The sequence below is a fragment of the Equus asinus genome, chromosome 4 (assembly GCF_041296235.1).
Source record: "Equus asinus isolate D_3611 breed Donkey chromosome 4, EquAss-T2T_v2, whole genome shotgun sequence".
NCBI classification, from domain to species: domain Eukaryota; kingdom Metazoa; phylum Chordata; class Mammalia; order Perissodactyla; family Equidae; genus Equus; species Equus asinus.
The window spans coordinates 15,834,660-15,852,371 of record NC_091793.1 but is presented as its reverse complement, the minus strand read 5'-3'; the positions used below and the strand labels follow the sequence as shown (position 1 = coordinate 15,852,371).

The window sequence follows — 17,712 nt, the reverse complement described above, 5'->3', positions numbered from 1 at the left end:
GGCGTAGAGGTCCGACCCTGCTAGGTACTGGGAGTCTAGAGGAGGTGTGCCCCACCGCCTCCCCTCCCCGCGCAGGCTCCAGGTTGCCCGCTGAGCAGTGGCAGTCAGAGGAAAGGCCACAAAGGGTCCCGGTGCGCCCCCCCATGGGGTGTCCGGCGGGCGGGCCGCGGGCGAGGGGCCAGCAGCGTGCGTGCTTGTGCGCGGCTGTGCCCGAGGCGTCCGCCTTGACAGACGCGCGGGGCCGCGTGGCCGTGGCCGTGGCCGTGGCCGCGGCCGCGACTGGCGGGCGGCCGCGCCAAGGAGCTGCCGCGCGTGCGCGTGGGTGCGGGCGGCGGGGGCGCACGTGGGTCGCCCAAACAAAGGCGGCGCCGCGTGACCGAGTTCGCGCGCGCGCGGGCCCCAGAGCAGGCCGGGCGGGACGGGGCGGGGCAGGGGCGGCGTGCGGGGGCGCGGCCCCTTTGAGGCGCGGCGTGGGGCGGGGCGCGTGGGGCGCGGCGCGGGGCGGGGCGGCGCGCGGCGTGGGCGGGGCGGGGCGGGGCGGCGGCTGCGCAGGCCGGGCCGGGGGCGCGCAGACTCCGCGCAGCGGGACGCAAGCGCGCGACCGGGCGCCGCCGCCGCCGCCGCCGCTGCCGCCTCCGCGCTCGTGGCCGGGACCCGCGGGGCCGCCTCCTCCGGGCTCCCCGGCGCCGCTGGGCTCCCGGGCGGGCGGCAGGTGCAGCGCGGCCGCGCGGCCGGCGAGGAGGGCGCCGCGGCGGCGGGTGGATGAGAGTTGGCTCTGATCTCCGCGCAGGGTAAGCGGCGCGCGCGCGGACGCCCACACGGACCTCGGTGGACACACGGACACGCTCCCGGCACGAGCCGGCGGCCCTCGGAGCAGGGCCCTGCGCGGGCGCGCCCCGCGCACACGCCCCCGGGTCCCGCGCTGGCCGGGGCGCGCGTCACGGCCACCCCCCCACGCGCGCCGCGGCCACCGGCGTCTCCTGGTCCGCCTTCCCCGGGCGGTCAGGGAGAGGAGGACATCCCAGAGGCGCGGGGACTCAGATGGGGTGGTGGTCGCCCGGCCAGAGGTCACCGAATCCAGGTGGGGGCGTGGGTGCGGCGAATGTTGTCCTCCCGAGCCTCTCCTTGTGGTCGCAGAAGAGGAGGAGGGAGTCCCCGGTGCCTGCGACCCCAGGGACGACCCCACCAAAAAGTTGTGGGCGCTCGCCCCCCTCCCTGCACCCCTCTTTTTGCTGTGTTTCCTCTCCCTTTGTTTGGGACTTTTATCTGGTGGGGCTCTGCTGGGGCCCAGCCACTGTGCAGGCAAGGAGGTGGGGTGTAGGATGGCAGCCCCCAGCCTAGGGCCCCCACGTGCCCCGAGCAGGCCTTGCACCCTTGTCCAGGCCCACGACCAGGGGAGGAGGAGAGCCAGAGCCTGGTGGGCTGGTGCGCTTGCCCCTGCCTAAGGGTTGTGGCAGAAGGAGCAGCAGCCCCCCGGGACTGCGGAAGTGAGGGGGGACCCCCTGGAAGCTGGGTTCACCCTTGGGGCTGTTGCCTGCTCCGCGTTTTCGTAGGGAGGGAGGATTCAGTTTAGGAGACACCTTTTGCAGGATGGGGTTCTCTTCTTGCCTTCCTTGTTTGGGTTGGGGAGGAAATAGAGTTCTCAGCTTCCCACACACACACAAATTGGGGCTCCTTAGTCCCCGCCCCCCAGTGCAGCCCAGCCCCAGAGGCTGTTTTAGGACTGGGCCTGGCAGGGCCCATAGGGGCAGTGCTGCGCAGTAGTTAATAGAGGAATTTGAACTCTTGCCTTCGTCACACACCTGCTCTGTGACCTTGGGTAAGAAGGCATTGAGTCTCCCTGTGCCTCAGTCTCCCCACCAGTAAACAGGCAGGGGGGCTGATTAGAGCATCAGATGAGATGATGCAGGCTTCCCACTGACCGGGCACATCTAGGGCAGAGGTCAGATCACCCTGGGGAGGCTGGCAGTGCCCTTGCCCCCAGGTGGCTGTCGTTTCCCTGACTCTGACCCACAGTGTCCCAGGCCCATCTGGGGACACGCAGTCCGGCTGGGTGAGTGTGTTCCAGTTGTTGTCCCTGTCCTGGGCTGGGGTGGAACCACATCCCGGAATTGTTAGCTGGGACCTCTTGGCTCATGGACCTCGTTAAGCTTGCCCCTCCTTCCTGCTGCGGACGCCTCTGCAGCCCGCCTGCATGGTCCAGGTGAGGGGCCTGGCCTGCCTGGCCTTCCCCCTGCCTTGGCTGTGATGTTGATTCTTCTCCAGCACTTTGTGACCTTGGGGAAGGGGCCGCAAACCCCAACAGTCTGGACAGTGCTGGACTTGGGGGGCGGGGATGCCAGCTTGGTCCTGGGGACTGGGAGGTAGGGGTCCCTGGGGCCTCTAGATGGGCACCACCCCCTCCTCTGCCCTTCTTTCGTCTCAGCTGCCTTGGCTGGTGGGATGTGGCTGTCCCAGCAGTGCAGCCTGGGGACGGGCAGGGCCTGTCCCTACCCTGTCTGTCTGCTTGCACTCGGGAAAGGCATTTCCTGCAAACTGCACGGGAAAGTCGCAAAGTTGTGGTCTGCTTGGACCTGGCCGTGGTAGCCCCTTTATTCTGTGTTTTCTGCTGAGGTGGGTGGGGGGCCCTTCATGGAGGAAGAGCCAGGTTGTGTCTCTCCAGACCCTAGAGCCTGCACACGGCCCGCCTCCGCGCCCTCCTCTTATCTGTTCAGTCCAGCTTGTGGGTGTCAGGAGACTGCTGGGTCACCAGCTCCATGTGACCTCCCTGGGTATCACCTTCACCAGCTAGAAATGAGGGGAAGAATCGGGCCCGTTTTTCCTGAATCGCTGTTTTGTTGTTTGATAGCAAAGAAGAGTGGTTCAGGCACAACGAAGGCAAAGTGATGTGAGATTCTAGCGGCCAGTGTTGCCAGGGGAGGCCGCGAGCCTGAAGTCCATCTTCTCTGTGACAGAGTAGCTGAGCGATGCTACAGATGTGACAGCTGCTAGCGGCAAACCCAGACCACGTCTTGATGGAATGTGCCTGATTGGAGAGGGCCCCCTTATGTTTCCATGGTGTGACCCATGTTGGTGGCTGTGCCACTGGGTATCCCGTCCTCTCACAGGGCCCAGGGGACCCCCTTCCAGCTCCCCACGCTTCGTGGTTTGGGGGTTTCCCTTTGGAAGCTGAATTTGCCAGAGCTTTGTGCGGGAATGGGTTTCCCATCTTGGAGTGGTGTGGCTCCAGCCAGGTGCCCATTCCTAGGGGCTACCCCGTGTCGGGGAGCTCAGCCGGTTTCCCTTTGCACAGGCCTCTGGTCCCTTGTCTCTGATGTTGGGCCCTCTCTGTGTGTCAGGATGGGGGGCTCCTGCCTAGTGGCCATGCTGGAGACTTAACGAGCATTTTCAGAGTGCCTCTTAGTGCAAGGTGTGTGCTAGCTGGGGAGGAAGACACTGGTGGTGCTGTGGCCTGCTTACTGCCCCCCTCTGAGTTTCTGTCCCCTTTTCTGCGAGGTGGCCTGGAGGCTGCCTCACCTGTCATCAGGAGTAGAGGGGAGCCTTCTTGTCGGAAGCGGAGTGTGTGCTTGCTGCCCAGGGGGAGCTGCTGACAGTGTTGGGGTGTGGAGCAGAGCATTCCTGCGCTGGAGGAATTTAAAAATGAATTGGGGAAATGAGACGTGGGCTGTGGAAAGTGAGTAATAGAAGGAATACAGATGCCCTCGCTGGGGAAGCGGCTCCTGCTCGCTTAGCCCAGACAGGGGCGTCTGTGGGAAGCTGCCCACGGCGAATTTGGCCGCTCACATGGCGCTTGGAAGGCCTTTGGTTTGGGGAAACTGAAAGCTGGCATGGGGGCTCTTTGGCCCTGCGGTGGCTTTAGATCTGATTTTCCCTTGGCTTTCCGGTGACATGGGGACTCTCGTTGGGTCTTTATCGTGGGCAGAATGTAGAGCACATCCCTTGTAGAGGAATCTAAGAGCACATCCTTCTTGTCCAGTCCTCAGCAGCCGGGTGCTGGCTCATGGACTCAGGAGGAAGCCCAGGTCCCTGACGGTGATGGTCAGTTAGTGGACAGAGTGGTTAAGGCACAACCAGCCCTGGGGTGGGGGGCAGCCCCGTCACCTGCTTGGAGCCAGCTGCTGATGGAGAAATGTAATCGGTTAACCTGAGAACTTGACGGCAGGGCGCTCCGACTTCTCTTATAGACAGAGCTGGAGCATGAGAACGCGGGTTTCCCTAATGAGAGAAAACCGTATTCTTTTCTCTTTTGGTGTCTGCATGTGGCCTGTACAGAGAGGCTGGGCGGAGACTTTGGGCCACAACTCACCACTAATAACAGGTGCCGTCGAAGGGCTATTGTTCAGATCGTTTGGCATTTGAGTTATAACCCGGGTTGTGATTATGTTTAACTCTGTGATTAAAGTCCCCTGTGGTCACACGAGAGGACAGGAAATGCTGGGCCATCAAAAAAGGATCACAGTAATAGAAATCACTCAGCATAGTGTCAGACGTTCTGCTGTGTGCTTTTCACACATTGTCCCACGTGGTCCTCACATCACACGCCGTCACCCAGTTCTACAGAGGAAGAGACTGAGGCTCAGAGAGGTGGGGGGGGGGGCTTGCCGACGTCCCCAGTGGGTTCAATGGCAGAGCCGGGATTGGCACTCAGGCCGTTCGTCTCGGAAGACTCTACTCTTAACCTCACCGCCCCCTAGTCCCTTTGTAAAGTTCAGTTAAGTTTCTGGGGGTTTGTGAAAGAAGCATGAGAAGTGAATTTGAAGTCAGGATGAGGTCTCTGCTGTCAAGCCTGCACTGATGGCAGGAGCCATCTTGCGCTGGGCCTGACGTTCCACGGACTTTATGTGATTGATTTTCCTGACAGCTGGAGGGAGGTGCCATTACCGGCTCCGTCTCACAGATGGGGAAGCCCTGGCACAGAGCGGTTAAGTAACTTTCCTGAGGCCCCAAGCTGGTCAGTGGGAGAGCTGGGTTTGAACCCGGTGGTCTCTAAACTGGGTGGTTCCTAACCTGGGTACTGTATGGGGGGGGATTAGGTGGAGCAAACTCTGGGTCTGCTGCTGTATGATCTTGGGCAAGATGCTGAACCTCCGCTGAGGCTGGGCCTCAGTTTGGTCCCCTGTAAACCAGGGTCCTGGTGTAGAACATGGAAGCTGGAGGCCTGAGAGCTGGCCTGGCCCGTTGCTGGCCTCATGTGTACCGCCCCCTGCAGGAGGGCCCCGCGTGGGGGGGCCTGGCCACCACAGCTTCCCCGAGCAGGAGGGGGAGGGGAGGAGGTTGTGGGGAAGAGCCCGTGGGCTGGTGCAAGGCCTTTGTGCACCACGTCCCCAACCTGGCTGGAGTTGGGTGGGGCGGCCGTGGTTGTGTGGGTGTGAGGGTTGCTGGCTCTCCTCGGAGCTTGGACTGTCCCTGGGGGAGAAAGATACCTGCTGCTCAGCGCTGCGTGGATCCCCTCTGTGAAGTGGGGCTGCTTGGGGAGCATTGTGCTCTGTGAGTTGTGACCTGTCCCTCGGGAATGGGGGCAAAGGTGGCTCTGCCCAGCGCTGCTCTGTGTCACCATACCCGAGTTAAGCTGCGGGTAGGAGAAACCCAGTGCGCTGGGCACCATCGGCAGCCGCGGTGGTCGGAGGGGCCCCTGGGGAAACGGCTCACCCTCCCTCTTGGTTGGGTTCCCCATGATCAATGGAAAGGGCTGGTGCTTCTAGCTCGTCCCCTGTGGGCAGGGCCTTGGGGCCGTCGGGGGGTGGCCAGGTGGCACAAGGAGGCAGGAGTCCCTCCCCAGTGCAGCTGTGGGGCACACCTGACCGGGGCTGTGCCACAGGCCCCTTCCACGACAGAGAGGTCCTGGCCTGCTTTTCCCAGCCCACCGGCCCTCCCCTCCGCCCTGTCAGTGGAGGTGCCTGCAGGGCTGTTCCAGGGACGGCAGACCCCCATGCTGGCACACCTCTGCTCCGTTCCCTTTGCCAGGGAGGCCTCCTCCAAGCCCCCCTCCCTCACCCCTGTTCAGAGAAGCAGCCCTCACTCTGGTTCCCTCCTGCCTTGTTTGTCCCGCTGCCGCACTTCTCTCCTGCTCCCTGGAGCCTGGGGCCTTTCCTCCCTCCTTGTCGAGTAATGTTTCCTTGTATCCTGAGCAGCCCAGAGCAGGAGCTCCCTACACATCTGGTGACTAATGAGTGGCCGCACTTCCTGCAGCCAGTGACCTGGAGCATGGGCGTGGGTGCAGCCTCACCTCCAGGGCCCAGCAGCTTGGGGTCCTGGGGGCCCACGGGCGGCCAGCTGGGCTGTGGGGTGGGGGGTGGGGCAGGCTCCCTGAGGGAGGGGCAAGGCTGGGCAGTGAGAGAGGGTTTGTTTGTTTTTTAAACATCTTTGTTGAGGTGTAATTGAGGTGTATCGATCTTTACTGAGGTGTAATTCATATAGCATATAATCTACCCATTGAAAGTGTGCAATTCACTGACTTTCAGTATATTCACAGAATTGTGCAACCATTACCACAGTCTAATTTTAGAACTTTCGTCATCCCCAGAAGAAACCCGTACCCTTTAGCAGCCACTCTGCATTCCCTCTTTTTCCTCCAGCCCCTGGCAACCGTGCTAATCTCCTCTCTGTCTCTATGGATTTGCCTGTTTGGGACATTCATGTCAATGGACTCACACAGTATGTGGCTTTGGGTCTGCTTTCCTTCACCTAGCGTGATCCCTGTGGCAGTGTGTAGTGACAGCGTTGTGCTTGGGGCCTCTTCTGAAGTGTGGCCCCTCTTCTGCAGCTCCAGGTGGCCCTGGACCCACCTGTCTTACAAGTCTAGGTGGGCTCACTTTGCCTCACCAGGCCCTGGAGTCTGAGTTCAGAGCAGCCCCTTCTGTTGCCCTGGCTGTCTGAGACTCTTCACGCTTACCCACCACGTGCAGGGCCATTTCCCGGGTCTCTTTTCATTTCCAGTGGCCTTTGGCATGCTTACCATTTATGTGACCTGCACAAAAGGCACCTCCTCTGGGAAGCCTTCCTGGCCTTCCCACTCACATGGAGCTAAGGGCCCCTGTGCTGGTGTTTCCCCATCTACCTTCTGAGCTCCTGGAGGGCAGTGGCCCTCTTTTCATGGATCCCTGCTGGCCTCCTTGGAGACAGTGTCTGGCAAGTGTGTGTGGGCTGAATGGTTGCAGAGGGGGGAGGCGTGAGAGGCTGGGACTCATGTGGCTGTCATGCCTGCCCTGCTATTTCTCTTCCTCGATTGTCCTTCTGTTATTATATGATCACATGGTTTTGAAAGTTCGCTGCCTGTGCCCTCTGGAGCACTTCAAGGGCAGGCCGGGGTCTGGCTGTGGGTGTCATGGATGCTCAGACAGCACTGCTGAGCGAGCCTGGAGCCCTACCCGCCCGCCGCCCGCCTCGCACTGGGTGGCATGCTGGGTTTGTTTTTGTTTTGTTTTTGAATACACTGTATATTTTAGAACAGTTTTACAGTAGAATTGCAAAGATAACACAAAGAGTTCTCATATACCCGTCTCTCCCCAGAGTTTCTTTTGTTATTGACATGTTACATTAGTGTGGGACATTTGTTACAATTAATGTATTATAACATTGCCATAACAATATTGTAATAGTATTGATACATTAACCAAAGTCTATAGTTTATTCAGATTTTTAGAATTTTTACCTAATGTCTTTTTTCTGTCTTAGGACCCCATCCTAGATATTGTCATGTCTCCTTAGGCTCCTCTGGGCTGGGACAGTTTCTCAGACTTTTCTTTCTTTCTTTGTTTTTTTGACGAGGAGGATTGGCCCCGAGCTAACATCTATTGCCAATCTTCCTTTTTTTTTTCTCCCCAAAGCCACAGTACATATTTGCATATCTTACTTGTAGGTCCTTCTATCTTCTGTGTGAGATGCTGCCACAGTGTGGCTTGATGAGCGGTGCGTAGGTCCATGCTCAGGATCTGAACCTGTGAACCCCAGGCCACCGAAGCGGAACGTGCAAACTTAACCTCTACGCCACGAGGCTAGCCCCAGACTTTTATTATTTTTGATGACCTTGACAGTCTTGAGGAATATTAGGTATACTGTAGGATCGCTTTCCATTGGGATTTGTTTGGACGGTTGGAAATCGTCTGTTGGAATTTGGGTGTTTCTCTTGGGGTTAGACTGGAGTCGTGGGTTTTGGGAGGACGACCAAGAAGTGAAGTCCCTTCTCATCCCATGACCTCAGGGCGTGTGCTGTCAACACGACTTCTCACTGTGGTGTTGGCCTTGGTCACCTGGCCGAGGTGTGTTTGTCAAGCTTCTCCAAAAGAGGGGCGAAGTTCCCCTCTTTCCCCGTCCAGCCCGTCCTCTTTGGAGGGAAGTCACCATGTGCAGCCCACACGTACAGGGGAGGGAGTTATGCCCCACCTGCTTGAGGGCGGAGTGTCTACAGAAATTATTTAGACGACTTCTGCGTGGGAGACTTGTCTCTTCTCCCCCATTTATTAATTTATTCAATCATTTTTTCTATTAGTATGGATTCGTGTCTACTTGTTTTACGCTTTGAGTTATGATGCGCTTCCACTCTGTTTAGTTTGTGGGTCACGTTGTCCAGCTTTGGCCACTGGGAGCCCTTTCAGTTGACGTAGCCCCCTCATGGAGGGTGCTCTACAAGCATGGGGGGAGCGCGACGAGGTGCTGCTGGCTCATCGAGTGTATTTCCTTTCCCAGCCCTAGAATCCAGCCAGTCTCCAAGGAGCACGGTTCTTTTCACTGGAGAATGGTTTTAGAAACCAAGATCTGGCACTGGGTGTGCTTGTTGCTGCTGGGGTTTTGTTGCTCTGGGCCCTCCGAGCTGACAGAGTGAGGAAGTGCATGTGTGTATACTAACCGTGGAGACACACGTCCGTAACTGCATCTGTGTGTCTCCACCTGCGCCCTATTAGGTGAAACATGCGTTCATCCTGATGATATAGTCTGTGGTCTAATTGTTGCCACGTGGATCCTTCTGGCCTCCTCCCCTTGCTGATCAATAAATATCCATTTCAGCCGCGGGACCCAGGCTCCTCCCACTTGTCATCCATTTACTTAACGGTTAAATTCTGGTATGCCTGCCGAGCAGGATGAGAATTGTTATCCCGGGCCCCAGGAAGTGGCTTTGTGGCCCAGAGTGCAGCCTGCATGATTGGTTCCTTCTTAGTCCTCCAGGCTCCTGGCGTGCTGTTGGAAGGTAGATTGACAGGCGTTCTCTGCACGGGCCCTGCAGAGGCCAGGGGGCTGCTACCTCCCCAAGGTGGTCTGTGACCTGCCGGGAGAGGGAAAGAGGAGAACTGGGGGCTTCCCTGCTGTGCCTACTCAGCCGGGCCTCTGGGGACAGGCACAGACTTGGCTTGCCTTTGAAATTTGATAGCGGGGCTGATTTTGAACATACCCTAGAGGTCTGGCCTCTGGGGGCACGAGGAGAAAGGCTGCCAGCAGGACCCTCTGGAACTCAGACACATCATTGACTCAGATCTTGGCTGGGCCTGGTTCCTCCCCACCTCCAAACTCACACTGTAGCAGGAGACGACAGCCTTTGAAGGAAGAGCTCACCTCTGCATGTGGCTCTGCAGAGCGGCGGCCGCGCACCGAGACTGACTTCCTTTCTGGAGGGGAGAGAATGGAACGAATTCTGCATGTCGCTGACGCGGGCTTTGCATCGGCTCCCGTTTCCACGCGGGGCTCTGTCCGCGGCATGTGTGGGTCCTGTTGGCAGAGGTGGAGGCCTTCAGTTGGGGGCTTCTGAGCAGACCCTTTGAGCCAGGTGGGAGGGGGAGAGGCAGGGAAGTGCTTGTGAAGGTTGGGGCCCGCACCCCCTTTGTGGGGCCAAGGGTGGGTCCCAGGGCTGAGGAGGCCTGAGAGCAGCCTTGAGTCAGGGAGTTTGCTGGGTTTGTGTTTCGGAAGAGAGGAACGGCCACCTGGGCAGGCTCGGAAGATACCTGGCACAGCAGTTGTCCCTTTGTGCTCCTGTCCCTTTGGAGATAAAAGGAGGGGACGGTGGGAGGGACACCGGACTGGGACTCCGAGGGCCGGTGCAGTGCTTGGGTTCCTGTGCATGCGTGTGTGGGCCGAGCTCCGGGTTTCTGAGGATGGCACTAGTGAGGATGGTCACTTTGAGTGGCGCACAGGTGGTGGAGTAGCAGGTGGTAGCTGCTGTGCTGACTGTCCCATATCTGCACGCATGGGGAGGTGCTGTGTAGACTGTGCCATCTCCACGCTTGGGAGGTGCTGCTCACGTTATACCATGTACACACATCGCTGGTGCTGTTTTCCATGCAGGGTTTTCAGGATTGGAGAGGATCTCATCTTGCTTTCTCCATCTTGGGTAAATCGGCTGTGGACCTGGGCGCAGGTGGCCCGGCCGCAGCACCCCGGTGGAGGAGGATGATGAATGAAGCTGCTGCCCTCAGGGAGTGTGTGGAGGGAGGGAAAGCGGGCCAGATGGGATGGTGGAGAGAGTAGAGGCTGTGGGACCGGGGGGGGGGGGGGGGGGGGGGGGGTCCTCACCCCGCTGGGGGTCAGGGAGAGCCACTGGAGGAGTGAAAGAAGGGGGCACTGCAGCCCATTTGGCAGGAAATGGGGTTTAGCCCGAGGAGGAGTGGGGAGGGGCAGCCAGGCCGGGTGAGGCCTCAGGCCACGTGAGGCCTCAGGCCACTGTCCCGCCCTCCCTGGGACCGGCTGGGGTTGGCATGGGGGCCTGCGAGGTCAGCTTATTGAAGGTCAGCTCCTGTCCACGGCTCCTGGAGACCCAGCCAGCATGTGCCTGCTCCTCTGCTGGGGCCGGGGCTGGGCTCTGGGCCATGTTGGGGTGCCCCCTGGCTGGGCACCCTAAAAGCCCTTGTCTGCCTGCTGGGCAGCTGGGACCTCACAGAGAGGGCCCCGTGTCTCCCCCCGTCCTGTTGGGGGAGAGCTAAGGAAGTGAGTGGAGCCAGCCAGGGGCTCGGGGAGTGGGGCCTGCACTGCGAGGGGGCCGCCCTCATCCCCGGGTGGCCCTTCCTGGGAGTGAGGCTCACCCGCCCTGCTGTGGTCCTGCTGCCTCCCTGCTCGCCCTCGACCCCTGCACTGGGTGCCCCCTTCCTTGGGGCCTTGCTGTGCCACACCCATGTCCCTCCTGCTTTCTGGGTTGAGGTTGTAGGCTTGCTAGTTCCCACGTGACAGCCACAGGCAGCTGTGGGGGTGATGCTGGCCTGGAGGTGCATTCTCTTCTCTGGTTGCCGAGCTCTGGGTTGAGTGCAATTGTTTGTGGGGTCACAGCTACCCTGGGCAGCTGCCTGGGGACCACTGTCTGGGCAGCGTCTGTGCAGAGGGAGAATCCATGCTGCACAGCTGGGGTGAGCCTGGCCTGACCGGTGAGGGCTGCTGTGGCCTCAGTCCTTCCCACAGCCTGAGGGGTCTGGGGGCCGAGGGCCCCGGCAGCTCAGAGGGCCCCTGGGATGGCAGAGATAGGAAGATGCATGTCAGCATTTGCCTCTGGCAGTGGAGTTTGGCATTTAAAACTCTGAAGCACCTTGAGTAGTTAGAAAAACACACAGACCTTCAAGATCACAAAACTGAGACTCTCACTCTTAGAAGAACCGGGTTGTAACTAACGCCGCGGGGCTGCCACAGTGTCTACACACGGCACTTGTCTCTTGTGCCCCTGGCCGCTGCTGAGAAGTTGGGGGCGGGGAGTGCCTCATCTCACACATGCTTCCTCCAAGAAGTGGGGCTGAGGCTCCTGCATGTCGGGGAGGGGGGAGGGCCCAGCTGTCCCAGGTGACACTGCCCGCTGGCTCAGGCCAGTCGTGCTGTGCACTCCTTCAAGACCCCTCTGCGGTGTCCTTGGGGTCCTGTACTGGCTTCAGCGCCCAGGCTTGGTGTCCAGGGGCCGCTTTCTGAAGCCCCTTTCCTGTTCCACCCAGACAGGAGTGTCAGGGACGAGACAGGTGGGCTGGACGGGAGGCCACTCTGATTGAGCATGTGACCCGTGCTCCCTGCTGCATGGGGGAGGGGGTAAGCAATGGCATGCCACCAGGCCTTCCACTGTCCTGTCGTATTGGGTGAGCCTGTCGTAGGCATGCTGAGCACATCCTGGATCAGGAGGAAAAGGGATATTTTTTTTAACAGCCACGGCTTAAGAATGCAGGGCGATGTGTGAGTCACGTCAGAGGTATTCCATCGGAAAGTTACATGGGGTGTAAGCATCTAAGTGTGTGTGGGGGGTGGTAGGGACGGGGTGGGGCAGGCTAGCAGCAGGGCTAAAGCTGCTGACCCCGAGAAGAATCGAAAGGAGTGAAATGTACTGGTGGTCTTCCTTGTCCCTGGAGCCCAGAAGGATGTGTGATGTTTGGTGGTAAGGAAGTGAAAGATGAGTCAACCGCCAGAAAGCCCTGTGCATCGAGGGGCGGGGCTGCAGGCTGGCTGGGAGTGAGGCCGGGGCAGGGGGGCCATCCTGCTCCTGCTGCTCCCTGTCTGGACAGCCTGTGTCCAAGGGTCACGCCCCTGTGCCAGCCGAGGGGCCCAGGCGGTGGCCTGAGGAGGGCAGGGTCAGGAGGGCAGGCAGCCGTGGGCTCCACCTGGGCTGCTCAAGTGTCGCGTTCTAGCCGGACATCTAGAATTGGGACTCTCAGGGTGGGCCGGCCCTGGGAGATCAGCCCCAGCATCCCCCATCTGCTGCCAGGATGGAGCGGCTGCCCAGTGGGGAGGGAGGGAGTCGGGGGGAGGAGCAGGCCTGGGAAACCCCATGACTGTCCAGTGTCATCAGCCCGTCTGACAGGTGAGGAGCATGAGGGTGGCCGGGCAGGCAGCAGGCAGCGTGGAGAAGGGAGGTGGCAGGCCTCCTGGAGGTTGAGGTGTGCTCCGTGTTTGTGAGAGGACTGTGCTGTGTGCTGATGTCTGCGGGGTGGGCCAGGCCGTGTGGAGGCAAGGAAAGGGGAGACATGGCCACCCACCAGTCACTTTCTAAGCTCTGAAAAGCCCCGCACCTGATCCTTCACAGTCACATAGTTGCCTGCTGCATTTGGAGAATTGGCTGTCTTAAAAAGATGAGCCCTGGATGTCGGGGGAGGGGAGGCGAGCCCTGGATGTCAGGGGCCCCACCTCACGTGGCCCAAGGGTGGACAGCATGGTGGGAGGCTGGGCTGACTGGGGGACACGGGGAGGGCTGCCTGAGGATGCTCCAGGGAGAGGAGAAGCTGGTGGTTGCCAGTATCTGAACACCTGCTGGGGGCCAGGGGATGTATGTGGGTGGCTGCCACCCCCACAACCACCCCGGAAGGGGCCACATTGTCCCCACTTTGCAGATGAGTAAGTGGGGTGTCAGAGAAGTCCTGGTAAGTGGTTGAAGAAGCTCTGCTGCCTGCAGGGCCCGTGCCCTCTTCCGTGTCCCACCTGCCCACTCCTTTTGAGTTGATTTAAGTGTTTTAAAAGATTGAAGCTGTCTTCTCTGTTACCCATTCATGGGCCTCTTGTGGACCCTTAACTCTTCTCGCCTGGCCCACCGCTCAGGTTTCCGGGTGACCCACCCTCTCCATGTGTCTGCCCAAGGGCCCGCCACGCTCTGTGTGGACCACAGCTCCAGTCCCGCGGCCCTCTCAGAGAGGCTGTCCTGTCAACATCCCTTCTGTGGTTGCAAATTGTCAGATTGCTCCCTGACCCCCTTAACCAGCCCCCATGGCCTCCCCACCACCTGGCTCAAGACTTGTGTGGGGATGGGTCTCCTGCACAGACCGTGAGCTCCTTGAGCCTGGGCCTGCAAGTCGAGGTGATTCCAAAGGCCACCGTCACCCCCTGCTGTCGGCTGGGTGGCTGAGCCACCGGCAGTCCGAGGGGCCTTGGCACATCTGTGCCACCCTTTGTGGCCTGAACAGGCCTCGGGCCCTCGGTTCCTCCCTGAGGCGGGAGGGGCTGAGCCGGGAGTCTGACATGTGCAGCTCTGGGGGCCCATGGACTGTCCCCACTCTGAGCCCTGGGGAGGCCTGTCCATGTCCTGTCTGCTGTCTCTGTGTCCTCCAGGAGCTACAGGACACCTCTTCTGACGGAGAGCTGAGACATTGCTGGGGGTGGCTAGGGGACTCCTGAACCCCCAGGCTGGGCGGTTCAGGAGCGCCTGCCTGAGGAGAGCTGGCCGTCTGGCTGTGTCTGTGACCCAGGCCTGGAGTCGCCGCTGTGTTTGCCTGGTTGGTGGCTGTCTGCTGCTTGCTTGTGACCAGCCTGGCTTGTGTGGCTTGGCGGGGCCGGGAGGGGAGGAACCCAGGGCTTGGGGCCAAGTGCATGCGGACTGCATGGGAGAGAGGCCGTGGCCTGGGGGGAGAGGAGGCTGGAGAGGTTGGGAGGGAGAGCGGGCAGCATCTGTCTGAGGACAGCTGAGGATGACGAGGTTTCTAGTTTAGAAAAACAGCTGGAGAACGCAGGGGCTAGAACAGGAGCCAGGTGCCCAGGGCTGACGGCCCCGAGGCAGGTAACTGCATCTATAGGCTGGGTCCTGCCCGTCTTTCAGGGCCGGGGCCCAGTGGGGGTGACTGTGGAATCCTCTTTATTTTACATTTTCTGATCCGGGACCTAAAAAAATTTACTTTGCTGCTACATCAGAAATGGACTGTGATTTGGACCCCACGTTTACCAAATGTAAACAAGGCCCGTGCTGCCAGAGTGGCTGCTGACACCCCAGGGTACATCTCCAGAAAGGCCTGTGTCCGCCCCCCTGCACTCTACAGTCAGCCATGGCCATGGAGGGATGGGAAGGGTCCGGTGGCATCGACGGGACATCGGGCCATTCCCTGTGACCACAGGCTCCACGAGGTGGGCAGGACCGTCTCACTCATCCCCACGTCCCCAGCTCTTGGCCGAGGGCGTCAGGGCGTGTTTGAGGGGAGCCCATTCATGCCTGTCACCCTGAGTCCAAACCCCAACCCCCCAGGCTGCCCGTGGTCTGAGGCCCACCTCCACTTCCCCCAGCCAGCTGACTTCGTTGGCAGATCAGTCTCCTTTTAAGCTAGGCAAGTGTGTATTCTTTAATAATTGACTACTTAATTGCGTGATTAAAAATAAAGTGAGTTGTTTGCACTGAGTCATAGCGAGAAAGCTCAGCCACGGCCTCCAGCAGACTCGGTCATTCACAACTGGGGATGGGTTGGGTTCGGTTCCTCTCCCGAGTGTTTTCATGGTTCAGATTGGGTCAGACCGAGGAGTAACCACGTCCTTCCACACCTGCGGGAGACCCCCGTTCAAGGCTGGGTTTCCATCCCAAGAGTCTTTGACTTCTGCGGCTCACGTTTCTGGGGTCCAGCCCTGCGATGGGCTCTTCCACACTCTCTGGTGTCAAGCAGATTTCTCAGCCAGGACCTGAACCCCTTGCGTCCAGGACACGGCTTGTGGCGCGGAGGGAACTGCTGGCTCCCCGCTCACCGCCGGCTCTTCTGCCGATGGAGGCGGCCATGCGGGGTGCAGTTTAAAAGTCTTGGCGATAAAAAGAGCCTATTATGACCTATTTATAAAGTATTTCAGAATCACTTACATGAGTATTTTGTCCTAAATTCTGTATAATTAGAAGATATAAACCCTACTCTGTGATTATTTCTGCACACCAACATAACCTAAATTAGAACTCTCTCCATGCAGTTTTTTTTTTTGAAAAACCATTTTAACAAAACCATAAAAGGAATTGATTTTATCCACACCCTTCTCAAATGCTGGAAAATAATGATTTTGCTGCAGGAACACGGAAGCCTTGTTGACTGTTTGATCCAAGACCCTTTATCTCTATCGATAGCAGAAGGTAAATCTTACAGAAACCTTTGGGAAGTCCTCATGAGGTCTGACCTCGAGGCTGCTGAACCGTGGCTGCCTTCCCGCCTGCCCAGCGCTGTCTCCCCTGAACCTCAGTTTGAGCCAGAAGCTTGCCAGCAGGTGTCCTGGTTGTGGGCAGTCTTAACGTGCAGGTGGATGGGGAAGAGTGCTTTGATGCCCCTGTCCATTTAGCAGATGTTCGAGGGCCTCTTAGCTGCGGGCCCTGCCTCGGGCGGAGGGCAGGTGGATGGATCCCAGCAGCGCCTCCTTTGAGCGGTGCCTGTAGCGGGGGTGGCAGGTGTGGACCAGCGACGCCTTAAGCGGCTCAGTTTCCGTAGCGGCATATGTTGGGTTAGAGGAGACGTTCAAGAGGGAAGACCTGTGGGCTGAATCTTTTTCTCTCTCTCGTGATGTTTTTGGACCTTAGGTGCCTAAAATCTGGTAAGTCATTCTCCTTGGGTCATGCATCTGGTAAGTCATTCTCCTTGGGTCATGCATGGTATGCTGCCGTCATTGCTCGTGCAGGGCCCTCTTGTCTATTTAGTTATTTTCGGTGTAATAGGCACCCTTGAGCTCCCCTCTGAGGAGGAAGCCAGGCCCTTGACGATAACCACCATCTACCCACGTGCTTTCCAGCCTCCTCCCCCCGATCTCCAGCTCCCTGTTCTTGATGTCGCTGTTCTTGGTTCCTTGTGTCCTTGGGTCTGCCTTTCTTGGGCCGGCACCACGCTATCTTGTTGCTGCTGCATCCTTCACAGGGCCTCTCATCTGCCCGGGCAGGTCCCTCCTCCCTGCCCCTCTTTTGTGGTTGGATTTGAAGGACTGGTAGAAGTGGTCTGGGCAGACTGGGCAGGCTGGGAGGTGGAGAGATGATGAGGAGCATTCTAGGCCAGGGCAGGTGTGGGAGCACACAGGGGTGGGGGCCAGGTGTGTTCTGTGGTGTGTGGGGCACAGGGGAGAGGCCGGCAGTGGCCAGGGGAGGGCTGGGCTGAAGGAAGCTCCTGGCCCTGTTTAAGGTCCTTGACACAGGAAGGGATGGCCTCCGTGGGTGGTGAGGGATCTCGGGGGGCAGTAAGCCTAGAGGGCAGGCCTTTCCAGAAGTTCAGGTGTAGAAATGGCCCTGGTGGGGGGTGGGGCCTGGGAGGAGGTCGGCTGGAGATGGAGGCTGGGGCCACCCCGGTCTTGGGCAAGGGGCTTCTCCCGGGCAACGAAGGGGAAGGTTGGAGCCCCCGCCGCCGACTGAGGGTGTGAGGGTAGCACTGGAGTCCGGGGCTGGGAGGGGGCCGCCATGAGGCACAGCCGCAGGGGAAGCGGGCTCCATGCCCCTCCTAGTGTGGGGCCCGAAGACCAGGCCCAGAAAAATGAGCCTTTCAGCCCAGAGATGCTGGGCAGGTGTTCCGTGGGCAGCTGGGGGAAGGCAGGTGCAGAGTGGGCCGGGGCAGGCTCAGAAGCTGACCAAAGAGAGACTGAGTAACACAAGACTGTGGGAGAACGTGCCTCAGCAGCTCTCCTCGCCTCAGGTTTCCAGAACGATCCGAGAGGTGATTTGGGGGACATTGGCCATCGGGACAGGCTTTTCATGTGGTTGCCATGGAGTGGGTCCTGGGCTGTGATTCTGCCTTTAATGAGGGTTTCCCCACCTTGGGGACCCTCATCTTGTAGCCCATGGGGCCAGCTGGGGCTTCCTGTGCTTCTGGAAAAGTGAGGCGATGCCCCGGAAGTTCTGGGCCAAGAAGAGGTGCTGGGGTCCCCCAGTGGAGACCCCTGAGTGGAAAATGGGCTCCCGTCAGGCAGCTCACCCCTCGCCAGGGTCGGCCCGGGCACAGCCGTGGGGGCCCATCTTCCTGCCCCGACACCCCAGCACAAGCTTCCCTGGCAGTCACCAGGGGAGCAGCTCGTCTGGCCAAACCACCCCCATCATAGCGGGTCCCCTGTGCCTGTTGGGGGGCCGAG

At 59.6% G+C, this 17,712-nt stretch overlaps 1 protein-coding gene across 2 annotated transcripts in view; it reads left to right on the top strand.

The window, feature by feature from the left end:
- The first annotated feature begins 576 nt into the window (after window positions 1-576).
- Window positions 577-17,712, top strand: part of GRAMD4 (GRAM domain containing 4) — an 83,145-nt gene continuing 66,009 nt past the window's right edge. Inside the window, exon 1 of one of the 2 annotated variants that reach the window (XM_070506707.1) lies at window positions 577-791. In XM_070506707.1, the coding sequence (XP_070362808.1) occupies window positions 763-791 (29 nt within the window). In that variant the 5' untranslated portion in view covers window positions 577-762. Of the gene's footprint in view, window positions 792-9,693; window positions 9,758-17,712 lie in introns of those variants that run through there. The other variant, XM_070506709.1, reaches the window with a different exon arrangement.